This window comes from Cryptotermes secundus, unplaced genomic scaffold (genome assembly GCF_002891405.2).
Source record: "Cryptotermes secundus unplaced genomic scaffold, Csec_1.0 scaffold174, whole genome shotgun sequence".
Classification (NCBI taxonomy): domain Eukaryota; kingdom Metazoa; phylum Arthropoda; class Insecta; order Blattodea; family Kalotermitidae; genus Cryptotermes; species Cryptotermes secundus.
In genome coordinates, this window is record NW_019734351.1 from 1,170,910 (window position 1) to 1,188,192 (window position 17,283).

The window sequence follows — 17,283 nt, forward strand, 5'->3', positions numbered from 1 at the left end:
ATGGGAGTATGATGGGATCCTCATTCCATCAAATCTCCATAGGCATTACCACCAGTAAAGGTACAATAGGACATATGGAGGATTTAAGACCATAGAAACTGTTTTCAAGACTAATTATACTGTCATATTATTATCTCTGTATTACTATATTATTATTATTATTATTATTATTATCATTTATTATAATTTGGCATACTATTTCTGTATTATTATATTCTTATTACTATTTAGTATTAGTATTGATATTAATCTTTGACTTGTCCCATATCATGTATAATGATTCATGGATGAAATAAAATTGAATTGAATTGAATATATTTTCAAACTGCTACTCCTGCTGCTATCAGTTATGTGTTCATTGTTCCTTTGTACATGAGTACACATCTTGTGGTGGCAACTGTTACTGCTTGTAGACAAAACACAGAGCTTCAGATTTCAGTATGAATAGTTCTTTGTCTTTGTAAGCAGAATTCTTAGGCTTTTGAAAGTCAATCATGTCTCGGCTTGGAGCAACAGCTCTCAAGTCTTTTGTAAGTCTGTATGTGTCATGGTGTCACCTCAGAGTTCCTTGCAGTAGTATTTAGAGGCATCTCTTTCAATATTTATCAAGATCTTTAGTAGCAGTGTTTGCCTCTGCAATATGCAGAAAGTAATTATGACACACATTTAAGTTTTAAATCCCATATTGCAAGTATGACATCTATGAGTAAACATCTGACTGAAGAGAATGTTTTGGACATTCTAAATGAGTCAGATGAGTGTCTTTATTAGTGACAGCAGCGATGATAGTGATAACTGTGAAGATGACGTTGCAGTTGCTGGTGCTGCTGTCGATGAAGAGGATAGTGATGTTGAAGAACATTCTCTTGGCGACACTGACTATAACAGTGGCTTTATTTGATATGACATGGACAACGTGAATTATTTTTTGGTCGTGGGCGTCAGAACTGAGCAGTAAATGTGCAAGATATTTTGTCTGTGTTTTTATTATTTTTCAGTAGAGACATAGTTCATAAAATTGTTGTAGAAATGAATCATTATGCAGAACAATTTATGAATTCTAGAGGGAAACTTTTTACTTTTGGATCCCTTCTAAGGCAATGGACACCAGTAACAGAAAATGAAATTTATATTTTGCTTGGTTTGTATATGCCAATGAAGATCATTCAAACACTTGCTCTTCAGACATATTTTTGAAGAAAGAGAATTGTGTCAGCTCCAGAATTTGGTGATGTGATATCAAGAGGTTATAAATTCTTACGTTTTGCAGACAACAATAACAGCAAATTATGCAGGCCCTGCAGAACTATACAAAATATTTCCTGTCCTATCGCACCTGAACTACAAATTTCAAAACTTATTCCTTCCCAGGCAGAACNTTTTAAGGCACTGACTCAATTGTCTATAGTTTTATCATTGGCACTTCACTATTTACACTACTTCAAAATTCACTTTCACTCAAAATAACAAACACTTTCACTAATAACCATCAATAACCACAAACTATTTGAGAAGAATATACACGCGCCTATATTACCAGACAAAAGTTTCATGGGGCACTCGGAAGTTAGATTTTAAACACCTTCTCGATGTTTTACTAATTTTTGAAAACACATATTGTCTATGCTCGCAACGCCACCAGTTGAAAAAATAAGTTAAATAACACACACATGGGAATGTACAGTGGAGAAAATCATTCTATTTACATTTAAATCTTATAATAATTAAGACCCGAAGGTCAGTCGGCTTTGGTATCGAAGTCCCATAGGTCTCGATTGACCCCCATCTCAGTTCAAGACTGAAGTATGAAGATCCAAAGTCGAAGTATATCATACCAGCAGACATATTTGTAAAACAATCAGCTGTTATATGGGCGGTTTCTGGATGAAGAATATACGGAACTTACAAAAGTTTGCTTGTTCGTGTTACCGCTAGAGAATGTGACATATAGTTTCCTTGGAACATATCTGGATGATGCTTTCGTGAATATCTGTTTGGTACTGGACTGTAGAGGCTGGTTTAGTACTTGCGAGTATGTACCACATATTTGTTATGTATCACTTTACAACTTCTATGGTTGATACCGACCGCAGTATCTCTTAGTAAGTACTTGTCTGCCGTATGTCGCCGACATCAGTAAGAGATAATGACTTACTCAGCGTCTGTATGAAACTTATAAGCATGTCTCTGCTGTTTACTCAGAAACTAATGACGTGCTATTGTAGGTGAAGCTTCGTTCTAGCTATATATATATATATATATATATATATATATACTTATTTGAAGCATTAGTCTATTTATTCATTCATTCATTTATTATATATTCCATAAATCCATATACATAGATATAGAACCAGTCACATAGTTAATATAGTACAATGCAATTATAGATATATATGTACAGCTTATAATCATTATAATAGATAAAAAACATGTGTTAAATTTACAGTCTTACATCACTATACATAAAATTATGTAATATTAAAATTGTTTATGTTATTATCCTTATTTCTAAGCAAATTTGTTACTAAAGAATTCATCACATGTATAAAAAGAGTTTTGCAATAAAAATGTTGTCAACTGAATTTTAAAATTTTTCAAGTCATTAGACATAGATTTGATTTTTGGTGGCAAATGATTAAAGATCTTTACCCCCATGTAACATATTCCATTTTGGAATTGTGTTAGATTAGTTTGCGCATAATGCAGATCAGATAGATCTGGTACTACAATTATGCATTTGTGAGTTGAATGTGAATAATTCCTTATTTACTATAACAAACAGGGAAATCGACAATATATATTGAGCTTGTAGTCTATATTTATATAATGAGTCAATCGCAGGGGTGTAGTGCGTCTGCAAGGATTAGGTCTGTTAAAAAATGCAATGACCTCATCAGGAATCAAACCCCTGACCTTCCAGCTTGTTGCGTAGTGCCTCAACCAACTACACTACCGGGTGCCCCAAAGAGAAAATGACAATTGCATAAATGTCAAAAATGTTTAATATCTAACTCACAGGTCTTATACTAAAAGGTTCTGACACCTCTGCTTTAAGACTTATAATACTTGCCAGAAATCCAAGCATTTGTATGATGGGAGTATGATGGGATCCTCATTCCATCAAATCTCCATAGGCATTACCACCAGTAAAGGTACAATAGGACATATGGAGGATTTAAGACCATAGAAACTGTTTTCAAGACTAATTATACTGTCATATTATTATCTCTGTATTACTATATTATTATTATTATTATTATTATTATCATTTATTATAATTTGGCATACTATTTCTGTATTATTATATTCTTATTACTATTTAGTATTAGTATTGATATTAATCTTTGACTTGTCCCATATCATGTATAATGATTCATGGATGAAATAAAATTGAATTGAATTGAATATATTTTCAAACTGCTACTCCTGCTGCTATCAGTTATGTGTTCATTGTTCCTTTGTACATGAGTACACATCTTGTGGTGGCAACTGTTACTGCTTGTAGACAAAACACAGAGCTTCAGATTTCAGTATGAATAGTTCTTTGTCTTTGTAAGCAGAATTCTTAGGCTTTTGAAAGTCAATCATGTCTCGGCTTGGAGCAACAGCTCTCAAGTCTTTTGTAAGTCTGTATGTGTCATGGTGTCACCTCAGAGTTCCTTGCAGTAGTATTTAGAGGCATCTCTTTCAATATTTATCAAGATCTTTAGTAGCAGTGTTTGCCTCTGCAATATGCAGAAAGTAATTATGACACACATTTAAGTTTTAAATCCCATATTGCAAGTATGACATCTATGAGTAAACATCTGACTGAAGAGAATGTTTTGGACATTCTAAATGAGTCAGATGAGTGTCTTTATTAGTGACAGCAGCGATGATAGTGATAACTGTGAAGATGACGTTGCAGTTGCTGGTGCTGCTGTCGATGAAGAGGATAGTGATGTTGAAGAACATTCTCTTGGCGACACTGACTATAACAGTGGCTTTATTTGATATGACATGGACAACGTGAATTATTTTTTGGTCGTGGGCGTCAGAACTGAGCAGTAAATGTGCAAGATATTTTGTCTGTGTTTTTATTATTTTTCAGTAGAGACATAGTTCATAAAATTGTTGTAGAAATGAATCATTATGCAGAACAATTTATGAATTCTAGAGGGAAACTTTTTACTTTTGGATCCCTTCTAAGGCAATGGACACCAGTAACAGAAAATGAAATTTATATTTTGCTTGGTTTGTATATGCCAATGAAGATCATTCAAACACTTGCTCTTCAGACATATTTTTGAAGAAAGAGAATTGTGTCAGCTCCAGAATTTGGTGATGTGATATCAAGAGGTTATAAATTCTTACGTTTTGCAGACAACAATAACACAGCAAATTATGCAGGCCCTGCAGAACTATACAAAATATTTCCTGTCCTATCGCACCTGAACTACAAATTTCAAAACTTATTCCTTCCCAGGCAGAACATTTCAGTTGACGAATCTCTTACATTATGGGAGGGATGCTTGTCTTTCAGACAGTATTTACCACTGAAAACTGATAATTTTGGCATAAAGACTTGTGAATTATGCAAATCAAGTTCTGGATATTTATGGTCTCTTGTAGTATACACAGGTAAAAATACATATTTTCAGTCATCTCTTGTAACACAGGAGATGAACAAAACAATGCACACTGTTCTTCATTTGATGGAACCATTACTGGAAAGAGGCCATACAATCTGGCTGGATAATTTCTACAACTCCCCAGCTCTGGGCAGACTGCTGAAGAACAAGGGCACTGATTGTGTTGGAACTCTAAAAATAAACAGAAAGGATGTACCCAAGGCACTCAAAGATGCAAAACTAAAGAAGGGAGAAATTTTTCCCAGCCCTCTGGGCCAGTGACTGTGATGAAATGGTGTGATAAATGGAATGTTTTAGTGATTTCTACTTATCACGAGGCTGAAATGAAAAATGACATAAAAACCTGTCTGTGTAATTGATTATAATAAGTGGATGCCTGGCCTTGACTTGAAGGACCAGCTGTTGCAGATGTACCTTGTAGAAGAGAAGCGTGTGCACAAATGGTACATGGAATTGTACAGAAGACTTATGAATACCACAGTGTTGAATGCAATGATAATTTATTGGCATAACACTGGAAAGCAAATTGATCAGCTGGCATTCAGGGTCAACTTGGTGGAGGCACTTTTGAAACAGTTTGCCGATACTGAACACAGATTAGTTGCCACGCAGCATACAATTTCATTCAGTGATTGAGGGAAAGACATTTCATCCACAAAATTCCACCTACTAGAAAAAAATCAACACCACAGAGGAGGTGCAGGGTATGCACCAAACATGGATGGAGGAAAGATACAAGGTTTTTTCATCCACAGTGTCATGTCGGGCTCTGTCTGGAGGAATGTTTTAAAGCCTATCACACAAAACTTAATTTCTAAGGTAATCAAACCATTTTAATAAACTTGCATGATTAATTAAAATTGGAATACTTAAAGCCAAAGTTGTATTTCATACAGAGCACACTGTTCATTTTTCAGTTTTGAATTCTGTATTTCTAGAATTTACGCTGTTTTTCACAATATAATTTGTGTTCTTGAGACAGAAAAACTAAAATATCCCTGTGCTGTATATATATAATCTAAATCTACATTATTTTCTGAATATAAGGTTATTTTTTTGCTTTCAAATTCNATTTTGGAATTGTGTTAGACTAGTTTGTGGATAATGCAGATCAGATAGATCTGGTACTACAATTATGCATTTGTGAGTTGAATGTGAATAATTCCTTATTTACTATAACAAACAGGGAAATCGACAATATATATTGAGCTTGTAGTCTATATTTATATAATGAGTCAATCGCAGGGGTGTAGTGCGTCTGCAAGGATTAGGTCTGTTAAAAAATGCAATGACCTCATCAGGAATCAAACCCCTGACCTTCCAGCTTGTTGCGTAGTGCCTCAACCAACTACACTACCGGGTGCCCCAAAGAGAAAATGACAATTGCATAAATGTCAAAAATGTTTAATATCTAACTCACAGGTCTTATACTAAAAGGTTCTGACACCTCTGCTTTAAGACTTATAATACTTGCCAGAAATCCAAGCATTTGTATGATGGGAGTATGATGGGATCCTCATTCCATCAAATCTCCATAGGCATTACCACCAGTAAAGGTACAATAGGACATATGGAGGATTTAAGACCATAGAAACTGTTTTCAAGACTAATTATACTGTCATATTATTATCTCTGTATTACTATATTATTATTATTATTATTATCATTTATTATAATTTGGCATACTATTTCTGTATTATTATATTCTTATTACTATTTAGTATTAGTATTAATATTANCCGATACTGAACACAGATTAGTTGCCACGCAGCATACAATTTCATTCAGTGATTGAGGGAAAGACATTTCATCCACAAAATTCCACCTACTAGAAAAAAATCAACACCACAGAGGAGGTGCAGGGTATGCACCAAACATGGATGGAGGAAAGATACAAGGTTTTTTCATCCACAGTGTCATGTCGGGCTCTGTCTGGAGGAATGTTTTAAAGCCTATCACACAAAACTTAATTTCTAAAATAATCAAACCATTTTAATAAACTTGCNTTCAGATTTCAGTATGAATAGTTCTTTGTCTTTGTAAGCAGAATTCTTAGGCTTTTGAAAGTCAATCATGTCTCGGCTTGGAGCAACAGCTCTCAAGTCTTTTGTAAGTCTGTATGTGTCATGGTGTCACCTCAGAGTTCCTTGCAGTAGTATTTAGAGGCATCTCTTTCAATATTTATCATATAAAATAAATCTACATTATTTTCTGAATATAAGGTTATTTTTTTGCTTTCAAATTCCAGTTTTCTCTGCTTTTACAGCAATTTTAGTAAAAGTTGGACATTTTGGATGAGCGTATTTACTACATAAATATCCTCTGTCCACACAGACTGCTTTCAGATGCCTAACATTGCCAAGGGGTCAACAGTGCTTGAAACCTTTTATTATTAAAACAATGTGCTCACACAATTAAGGGCCTAAGGAAGAAACCGATACATGTTTCAAAATGTTAAGTTTTAATTTGATATATTATGTGTAATCTTAATAAGGTAGAGAACTAACAGAAATGTGAACCATCAAGACCTAGAAAAAATGAAATTACAAAAATCATTCGTCTGTATGGAAGAAGAATGCTTAACTGGGAGATCCAAAAGAGCAAGCGACAGAGCTAAGAAAACTGCTGTTACAGAATATAACAAAAGAGGATGCAAAATGAGAATGCCAACACCAGAAATACAAAACTGTTGCTGAGAGATCACATTAATTCCTTTCAAAAGTACATTGAACATTACTCAGGGCACTATAATTCACACACAAAAAATCTTTCCCACAACATTCAATCATCAAGAAAAAATATTAATTATATGTAGTTAAATACAGGGAGGATTTTTACTTTGTTGACCAGTTCCGTGGCTCTGCTCCATTTGCTGCTAGGGGTATACAAATTTTGCCGATGAATCAATATGCCTGTTGGCCGATAACGTTGAGAATGAAGTAGTTATTTTTGAACCTTAATTAATTTGTCCCCCCCCCCCACAGCAATTTTAAGGAATGTAACTTGAACCATCATTGTACTCATCCCGTCAGTTGTTGATTAATGAGCTAAAAAGTACATCCTTGCAGTGTTACAGTAAGGCCTCGGTCTTGTTATGAGAAGTTGGCAGAAAGAAAAAATGACTGTAGAGATAGGTCAGATGCACAGTGCCAGTGATTGTTTGAAAGTTATAGATAGTCTTGCCTTCAGACGGAGTCTGCAACTTAACTACATCTAGACACCCAAGCCATGTCATAAGAGATGTGTCCCCCTCATTCTGTCACACAAAAGAATTTCAAGTGTTCAGTTGCTAATTATAGACCCTGGATATGTCATTAATAAATTTTGAAAACAGGTACTGTGGTCTTGCAGCACATGATCCAAGTATTGTTTTGAGTAATTTTTAATTTAATTTCAGACCTTAATTTCAGAGAGAAGAAACAATGGCACCTCCATCAGCCAGGAAGTCCAATAAAGAAGAAGAAAATGATTTGATAAGTATTGATGAAGGATTAATTGACAAAGTATTAGGAGACGTAGGGAAATCTTCGGCTGCAATACAACTTTTAATTGGAACCATTTCTGGGTGGTAAATGTCATCGCAAATGACAGTCAGCTACTTGTGGAAAACTCAGATACAGTATTGGCCAGAAATAATGTTAACTGCATATGCTCATTTACAGGTGCACAGGTGTTATTACTGTGAAAATTGGGAAAGTTGCAGCCCTTACTTTTGGAGGAGGCATCATACTCTTGCAGATTGCAAACTACCAAGGTTACATCAAAGTGAACTGGGATAAGGTTTACAAACAGGTTGATAAAGTTGCAGACATTGTAGAAGAAAAGGCTACTGGAGAGAGTCCTAAGTGGATGGAAAAGGTTTGACTTGTGTTGTTGAGCTTCTCTGCATCTATGTGCATGCTGTTTATAGTATAACTTAAGGTTAAAGTAAAACGCAAAGTTGTTCCTTTGCTTAATTAATTAAGCACCACACCATGAAGACACATGAGGGAGTGGAGATAACGCTCCATCAGTCTGACATGGCACCTGGTGGTGAGTGATCAGCTTCACGCCCAGGTGGGAAAGGAGCTCCTGCTACCCATTGAATAGGAGGTTGAATGGGCCATAGAGGCGGTCTGGATGTTGTGGAGTAGAGAAAAATTCATGCTCCTGCTGGGAATTGAACCCCGGTTGTCTAGCCCATTGCCTGTCGCTATACTGAGCCATCCTGGCTGCAGTATAAACTTATGGTAACACAGAATTCTTTAATATATAGAACTAGGAGGTATAGGAATGCATCTCATGCCATACCCAAAACAATGGCCATGCTTTGGCTAAGGTGAAAGATTCATACATACGAGGGTCGGAACTTTAATAGTGGCAACACTGCTGTAGAGGCCTTAGAACTTGAATGCCCGTCATACTTTCATTGACTGAGAACTTTGCAACTGCTGCATTCATGTACAAATATTTTGTATATGGCTGCAATCACGAGGAATGAATTCAGTTATGGTCACATTCACAAATATGGAAATTTGCTCTGTTCACATTCATGGATAGAAAACTTAGACTCCATTTGTGAGAACAAATAAGGATTTTTTATTGGATGTGTAAAAAGGAATTAGCTACTGTGTTTCTGGAGGTTGCACAAAATTTTGTTCTGAGGGCTCAGAATACACGATGGAAAGCTGAGTGGATCCCACAGCTAGTCTGGACATGGTATTGATTCCTCTTCCTGCCAGGAATTGAACTCTAGCTACCCAGCCTATAGCTGAGGCTGCAGCGATTTATTAATGTAGAGTGTTGCCTTATGGCACAATTTCATGAAACACCTGAGCAGTGGGATCACATGTTTGAATCCAGGTCAGGGTGTGTGTNTATTAAGTTATTAAAATATATCTATACACATGTTATTGTTATGGTGCTACATGTTTCAGCCTTACAAGGCCATATTCAGGAAACATTTAAAGATTCTAATTCACTATACGCTAATCAAATAGTATTCCTAAGATATGTCTTTGATGTCCCTTCATATTTTTTGAATTGTGGCTGTTTCTGTGTCATATTATGTCTTCTTGTTTCCATTATGCATATATAAGCTATGTGTTTCACTTAAAACACACCTTGTTATAAGCATTTACTCTTGATGCAAGCAATATACATACATAACATGGAAAAATGTTGACTCCATTGTAGATGAATCCAAATCATAACTCTGCATTCTTGAAAATACTACACACACATACACAGAAAACATAACTATATATACACACAAATATATAAATTGTGATTGGAGGACTCTCTTGAGAGGGAACTTGCACTTCACTTTACAGTGTGTCTTCTTACGAGCACTTCTGCTGATGCGAACAGAATAGTTAGGTGATGCTGTATACTATTTAACCAAACACATAGTCTTGAAAGATTGGGTGAAAATAGAAGACACCATTCTGTATCACACCATAAACGAATTTCCAATACCAGATTCACTTGCCCTTATTTTGCACACTATGACACAATTCCTACACGTCACTGTACATATTTTGAAGAATATTATTACACATGACTGCATGAATGTTATCAATGACATCATCTGCTTCACTATAGACACCATCTTCTTATGACCATATAGTCTTCATACAAGCAATGAATGTTCATTAGTAGAGCAACTGGCGAATCTTTTGTGGGGTAAAAGAATATCATTCGATATTCTTGTAATCACAACACACATTATACTCCTCACACTGTATGTCACACAAAGCTAAGGTATGAATGCAAGAATATCTTCTTCAGTGGCAATTTGCACCTCACTTTACACTATTTTCTTACCAGTACTTACACAGATTCAAAAATAACATATATGCCATGGTGTCCGCTGCGCTACTCACATGTGTAATCTTCAGAGTTTAGATAGCAAAACTACTCCCTTGTTCTGTGACACACCAAAAAATCACTTGTGAAATCAAATTAACGTGACATTCTTGAATCCACTATAATGCACTTTGTACAAATCGTCTTGCATATTTCACTGGTAATTATGAAATAATGATCAATGACTGCCCACACTCATAACTTATGTTTCACTACACAAAACATATACATATGTGCATTTCAGTTTCATAGTTCAGAGGTCAGACACTTCAATTCCTTTGTGGAAAAGAGGAAATATATGTACTTATGTACATACATAGTCCAAGGTATGAAAAAGAAGGTGGAAGTAACCAGAGAAGTTCTGATTAATCATATGTTAAAAGTTTGTGTGGATGGCTGGTTGTTAGGTTTCTGAACAAAATTCTTTTTACAGGATGAGGTTGTTAGCCCCATGCCCAACCCCCAACCTGGAGGACCAGGGTATCTCTCTTAATCTGGACTCTACCCTTTGACCTTTCCAGCATGGGTGACCCTACCAGTAGTCAAACTACTGCTGGCATAGCTCTCCAGGTCACAGAGTCACGCAAGCCCCACCACCATGACAAGGTGGAGACACCTTGGGGGGGGGGGAGGAATGTATTACATCTGCCACATTACTCAGGGAGTGTCATTCTGTCTGCTGGCAAAGGAAGATCACTGTACCAATGGGTTAGGTAATCATGAAAGGCTTTTCATATCAGGGAGTTACTCAGGAAAGACTCTCATGGAGTTAGTTTTTCCGGAAACACACTGTGCAAAGGAATATATAGGCAATTGTTTTAAAGTGTTATGAAATTTAAATATATGCAGACTGCAATAACAGACAAAAGTGAGGTTCATGATGAAATTATGTAAACACAGATTCAAGAAATCTTATTATTCAGTTCGGAAACGGTTTACTTCCCAAACCATTAACATTGAATATCACTTTACAAGTTCTCTTATGGGTATGAGGGAAGAATTTAAAGCATGTTTGAAAACAGTGTGCTCACATCATGACCCAAGAGGGACAAATTGGATGGGAAATGCAGGACAGTTAGAAATGTTTCAATTTACAAATGGATCACCTAGTATTGTAAGGGTAGTGAAATCAAGGTTACAAAAATGTTGACCAGAGAGTGATGAAATAAGTGAGAAATGAAGGGTAAGTAAAATTATTTAATTTATGCTGGTCATCTAGTATTGTAAGGCCAGTGAAATCAGGGTTATGGATATTTTCACCAGAGGGTTAAAGTGGGTGCAGAGTTTTGGCTAATTAGAACCGTTTTCCTCCATACAGGATACCTAATGTTATAAGGGCAGTGAAATCAAGGCCACTGATCTTTTAAATGAAGAGGGATGAAGTGGGTGAAAAATTAAGGATAATCAGAAACGTTTTGATTTGTACAGACCACCTAAGTTACATGGGCACTAGTGAAATCAAGAATGGTTAAAATGGACTGGATATGTAAATTGGATGGGAATACAAGCATATAAAACTGTCATGGGGAAACCATTTGGAAAGTAGCCACCTGGAAGGTTTGAAGATAATATTAAAAATGATCTAAGGAGAAATGTTATGGGGATGTGAACTAGAATGAACTGATCTGGGATAATCATGTCATTCTGGGTTTTGATGTTAGTTGTGTTGAGGTTTCAGCAGCCATTACTAAAGAGAGTTGCACATGATGTGTGAATTGACCCTGAATTTATTTTCAGGTGGAACGTTATGTTGATCGTAAGCTGGACAAAGCTGAGGATATCTTGAAGAGGAGGGAGCGCAAGGCACGATCTTGGTACCATACTTTCATCACTGGTGAAAAACCATACCAACTAAATGGAATTCACGTTTTCCTGGTGGGATTTGCTGCTGGATTAGCAATTGGTTTTGCCTCTTGTCACTGAACTATTTATTGGCTTATGTGTGTACGTATTGAATATCATTAGAATTTGTTTGTACCTTAGAATAATGTTCTTGTTATTATTCTGATTAATTAACAAGTCACCATTCAGAGACACTGTTTAAAGTGATTAGGTTGAAACTGCTATGGAATATCTCTCTTTAGGTTAGCTTTTAAATGAATGTTTGTGTCAATAAGTAAATTAAAGTAATTCTCCCTCGTACAGTTCTTTTGAATGACTTTAGTTTAGTTGAGAATGGACTGTTACCAGGGTCATGTGGGGGATGTGGGACACACAGCATTTTATAAATGTTAGCTTCAGTGGCAGCAATTTGTAGGTTCAGTTTTCATGGAACCTAGCTCCAGACTTATAATAAGAGTTTAGTCTTATATATAACAACACAGTAAAAAGACCAAGACTTCTCTAGTTCACAGTATTATTTGACGTGTATTGCCATCTGAAGACTGCATGCATCTGTTGTACACTGTCACATAATCTGATGTCTTGAATTACTCATATTTTGTTGTGAAGTTTCCACCCATTGTTAAATATGAGGGTAAGTCAATAAGTAAGTTACAAATGGATATAGAACTTAAACAAATAAAGAGTACTGATTTGAAAAATGCTTTTATTTCTCAACACAATCTTCCTGTACATTGAGGCACTTGTCCCATCATTTCACAAGCCCCTGAAAACCAGCAGCATAAAATCCTTTGGGCTGCTGTCGGAACCAGGTGGTGACTTCCCTTTCTGCAGCTTCACTGTCAGGAAAATGTTCAGCCAAAACATGATGTTTAAGAGGGCCAAACAAATGGAAGTCGCTTGGAGCAAGGTCGGGGCTATATGGAGGATGCTCGAGGACTTCTCACTTGAAATTTCTCAGCATCTCATTTGTCTTGTTGGCAGTATGGGAATGCGCATTGTCATGCAAGAACAACATGCCTTTGGTGAGGAGTCCTGGTCACTTCTGTTGAATGGCTGTAAGAAGTTTCCTGAGGATGTTACAGTAGGAGTCGGCATTTACGGTTTGTCCTTGAGGCTGGAATGCAGTGAGCAGTATGCCTTCGTGATCCCAGTCACCGCCTGGTTCCGACAGCAGCCCAAAGAATTTTATGCTGCTGGTTTTCAGGGCCTTGTGAAATGATGGGATAAGTGCCTCACTGTACAGGAAGATTATGTTGAGAAATAAAAGCATTTTTCAAATCAGTACTTTTATTTAAGTTCTATATCCATTTGTAACTTACTTATTGACTTACCTACGTATTAAATGTGAAGATCAAAATTAAGCAGAAAGTAACATGATCAGAATTAAATTATTTAAAATGTAAAATATATAGACTTTCTTCTTTTGATTGCAAAGTCTGTTATGTAAGGTAGAAAGATTCCATTGTTAATAAATCAGTGGCACACTTCTGTTTGCTAGTTTATTTTATTGTCTGGGAAGTCCCCACTTTACTACCAGCCACGATGTTTCAGTTACTTATTGATAACAGTGTTATGCCTTCCTGTTATAAGGTCTAGTGTCGAATATACCGTTTTCAAAGCTCAAGGTATTTAAGATGTATTAATAATGAACAATGACAACAGTGCAGATAGTTGCTATAGTACTGATCTGAATTCAGTATGAACTGGCATAGGAATTGGAATACAAAAACGAATCTCTCATTTTTCTGCTACACTCATAGTATACAAGAAGTATTTCATATTTTATGTAGATGTATGGAGCTGCCAAAGGTGTGAGGTCCTGTGCAGCTGCCCCACTAGGGATAGCCCTATTTGTTACATTGCCATGTTAATGCATTATCAAGCAGATGGCACAAGAAATGGATATGGTAAAACAGTGCACACTGAAACAAATACTGTTTAATTATGAATCATTTTTGGCTTCAATATGTCCTGCAGTTTTAAAAGCATAAAATATGAACTTTCCTTAATTTGCCTTTCAAACATTTTCAGATGCGAGTACCATTTTAAATAATTTAGAAGTTTGAGCATTTAGCTACTGCCTGGGCAGTAGTTCACACATAGGGTGTACATGAATGTCATGAACAAAATATTTAGTTTTATATGGTGACCCTTATTTATGTAAGCTTGTGTGTCTAACCTGCAGTAACACCAAACATATACTTGACGAACATTCCCTTTCAACAGGAAATGATATTAAAATAAGACATGGCTTCTTTGAAAAAGAGTAGGGCTTCTTTGGATGCCTTCAGATGAGATAATACATTTAGGGCAGTTTTACCACATTTCATTTACAGAAGCAGCCATTTATTGGATCTCTTATTTAGGCCACAGTGTAAAGTGAGGGAGGAATCTCCAGATGTGTGATATTAAAATTTGTCTTTTACAACCAAGTACACTTTAGAAAAGAAATATATTTTTAGCCCATTAAAACAATCAGTAAATCTTTCCAAAGCAGGCAGCAGTGACAACCAACAAACACATCTTATTGTGACCTATACAGTTTTATATTTTTCATTATGTTACAAAACACATCCAGTTGTCCCAATCTTATGGTGTAAATATGAAAATGCTGATCAATTTTAACAATACTTTGAAGTCAACTGGCAAACAATCTCCTGCAGTTTGTATTCTGTTATGCACTATGTGATCAGCACATCCTACTCCAATTATATTTCTCTTCATAGAATCTCACAGTTCTGTAAAAACATTGTTTTTTCCTCTTCGCTTGGCACTACCAAGTAGTAATTAGTATTATTAGTTGAGAAGCAGTGATTTTATCCTATGGGTTGAATTTTTCCAACACTTTTAAGATGTGATCAGTGACGAGAGTGGATATTTGTCCAGGTAAATTCTAGTACTTTTACTTGTACACCATTTTCTGGTAAGTAATATCTTCAGCTAGCACAGAGATAAAATGAACTGTTTAAATCTTTGGTGAATTCTTCTATTGCCCAAAGAGATAGTACATTCACAATTACTGTCTGTGCTTTTGTATGTGAGCAAGTAAATTTCTTACTGTACAGCTTCTTTATTACCCTGGTGGTACAGTCTGTTGGTCAAAACTTTGATAATATTTTGCCACATGATGAATGTAGCTTCAGCAGCCACAAACAATTCTTCTGTATCGCACATGCTCGCGTTTCTTATGTATTTTTTTCTTATTGCTAGTGGGGTGGGACTAAGTCCCTTGTACTGCGGCCACTTCTGGCCTATTGTACCAGCCCCAGATGACAGGTGAGGGTGATTGTGGAGCAATTGGTTGAGTGAAGATTGGCAGAGGGAACTGAAGTACTCTGAGAAAACCTGCCCCAGCGCCTTTTCCACCACTTGACCAGACCCGGGATCAAACCCAGGCTGCTGTGGTGGGAAGCCAGCGACTAACCTCTTGAGCTATGGTGCAGCTGTTTCTTATGTAAATAGTTATTTTCTCACTCGAACTTTTTTGCAAGTCTACTTGTTTATGTTGGTTTTGATATGGTTCACACCATCTGGAAGTCCCTCGTGCCCAACATAAAATTGTGTTTGCATACACTCAACTTTCCCCTTTTCATGTTGATTGCTGTTTTTTAAAAATGGAAATTCTGTCTTAATAGTAGCTGTAAACAAACACCTTTTTGGGCATGGTTGTTAATTAATACCACTTTAAATAAACTTCCATATAATACCCAATAACACTTTAACACTTATGTTTGCAGTTTGCACAGACTCACCAACACATAATGGAAACAACTATAGAACTTCAGGTGTTATGCAAATTGTTATTTCGGTTACCTCTTCTCAACAGTGGATTTAAATATTACATAGTGTGCACTTTAGAAGTCCATATTAAAAAACCCTTAGCTCTGAAAGATCTCCATCAGGCTAGCACAACCCCAAAAGCTATTTATGGGTCTCAGAAATTTTTCCTCCATTTACCAGAGCATGTTCTCACAGAATCAGAAGAACTGATGCCTAAGAGAGGTCTTAATTTTGGAGTAAAAGAAATAGAACATCTAATTTGAACATGGTATGGATTCGATTGATAGGGACCAGTGGAGGGCTCTTGTGAACATGGTAATGAACCTTCGGGTTCCATAAAATGCCAGGAAATTCTTGAGTAGCTGCAGAATTGGTGGCTCCTCCAGAAGGGCTCAGCTCCATGAGTAAGTAAATATGTACGCCTGAACCTGCAAGGTCCAAACTTCTCCCTGCCTTGGGTATGGAGTTTTGTTGAGGATTTGATGTATGTTGTAAAACTCAAAGCCTTTGACATCTAACATAACTAGGAAGGAATCTGTGACTTTGAAATCTCTAAAATATAACAAGGAAATAAGAATCCTACAATCTGACAAGGGAAACTGCATAGTAGTGATGAACAAGTCCACATACGTCCAGTCTAACAGAATCAGGGGTTCATGAAATTCTGTGTAAGGATCCCATGTCTCAAATTGAGGGAAAGATATGGAAACTTCTTACCAAATACAAAACTGTACTTCCTGCTGCCTTGAAACACAAACTTACTTCTCACCAAGTAAACCACCTCACCTCTATGGATTTCAAAGATATGCAAACCTGACATGCCCATTAGACCAACAAGTAGCTCTATTGGTTCACCCTGTTATGCCCTAGCAAATTTTCTCTATAAGATCCTGAGGTCTCTACTAGGCAATACAAACTCTTTCGTGGAGAACATTTCATAAAATCAGTACAGGAGATCAGCCTTCAAAATGAAGACTGGCTTGTTAAGTTTTGATGTCTATTCACCAACATACCAGTGGAAGAAGTCTTACAGATCATAAGAAATAGACTCAATATGGATCCTTCTTTCCCAGAACATTCACCTGTACAAGTTGAAGGCGGAATTGCTGGACATCTGTTTGACAACTACATACTTCCGGTTTGAGGATAAATTCTATCAGCAGAAAGAGGGTATGGC

The 17,283-nt window shown here is 36.3% G+C and overlaps 1 protein-coding gene across 1 annotated transcript in view; it reads left to right on the forward strand.

The window, feature by feature from the left end:
- Positions 1 to 13,025, forward strand: part of LOC111868777 (FUN14 domain-containing protein 1) — a 13,837-nt gene extending 812 nt beyond the window's left edge. Inside the window, exons 2-4 of the mRNA XM_023859736.2 lie at positions 8,045 to 8,202; positions 8,297 to 8,492; positions 12,219 to 13,025. Of these exons, the coding sequence (XP_023715504.1) occupies positions 8,057 to 8,202; positions 8,297 to 8,492; positions 12,219 to 12,404 (528 nt within the window). The 5' untranslated portion in view covers positions 8,045 to 8,056 and the 3' untranslated portion in view covers positions 12,405 to 13,025. The remainder of the gene's footprint in view (positions 1 to 8,044; positions 8,203 to 8,296; positions 8,493 to 12,218) is intronic.
- Positions 13,026 to 17,283: the final 4,258 nt, after the last annotated feature.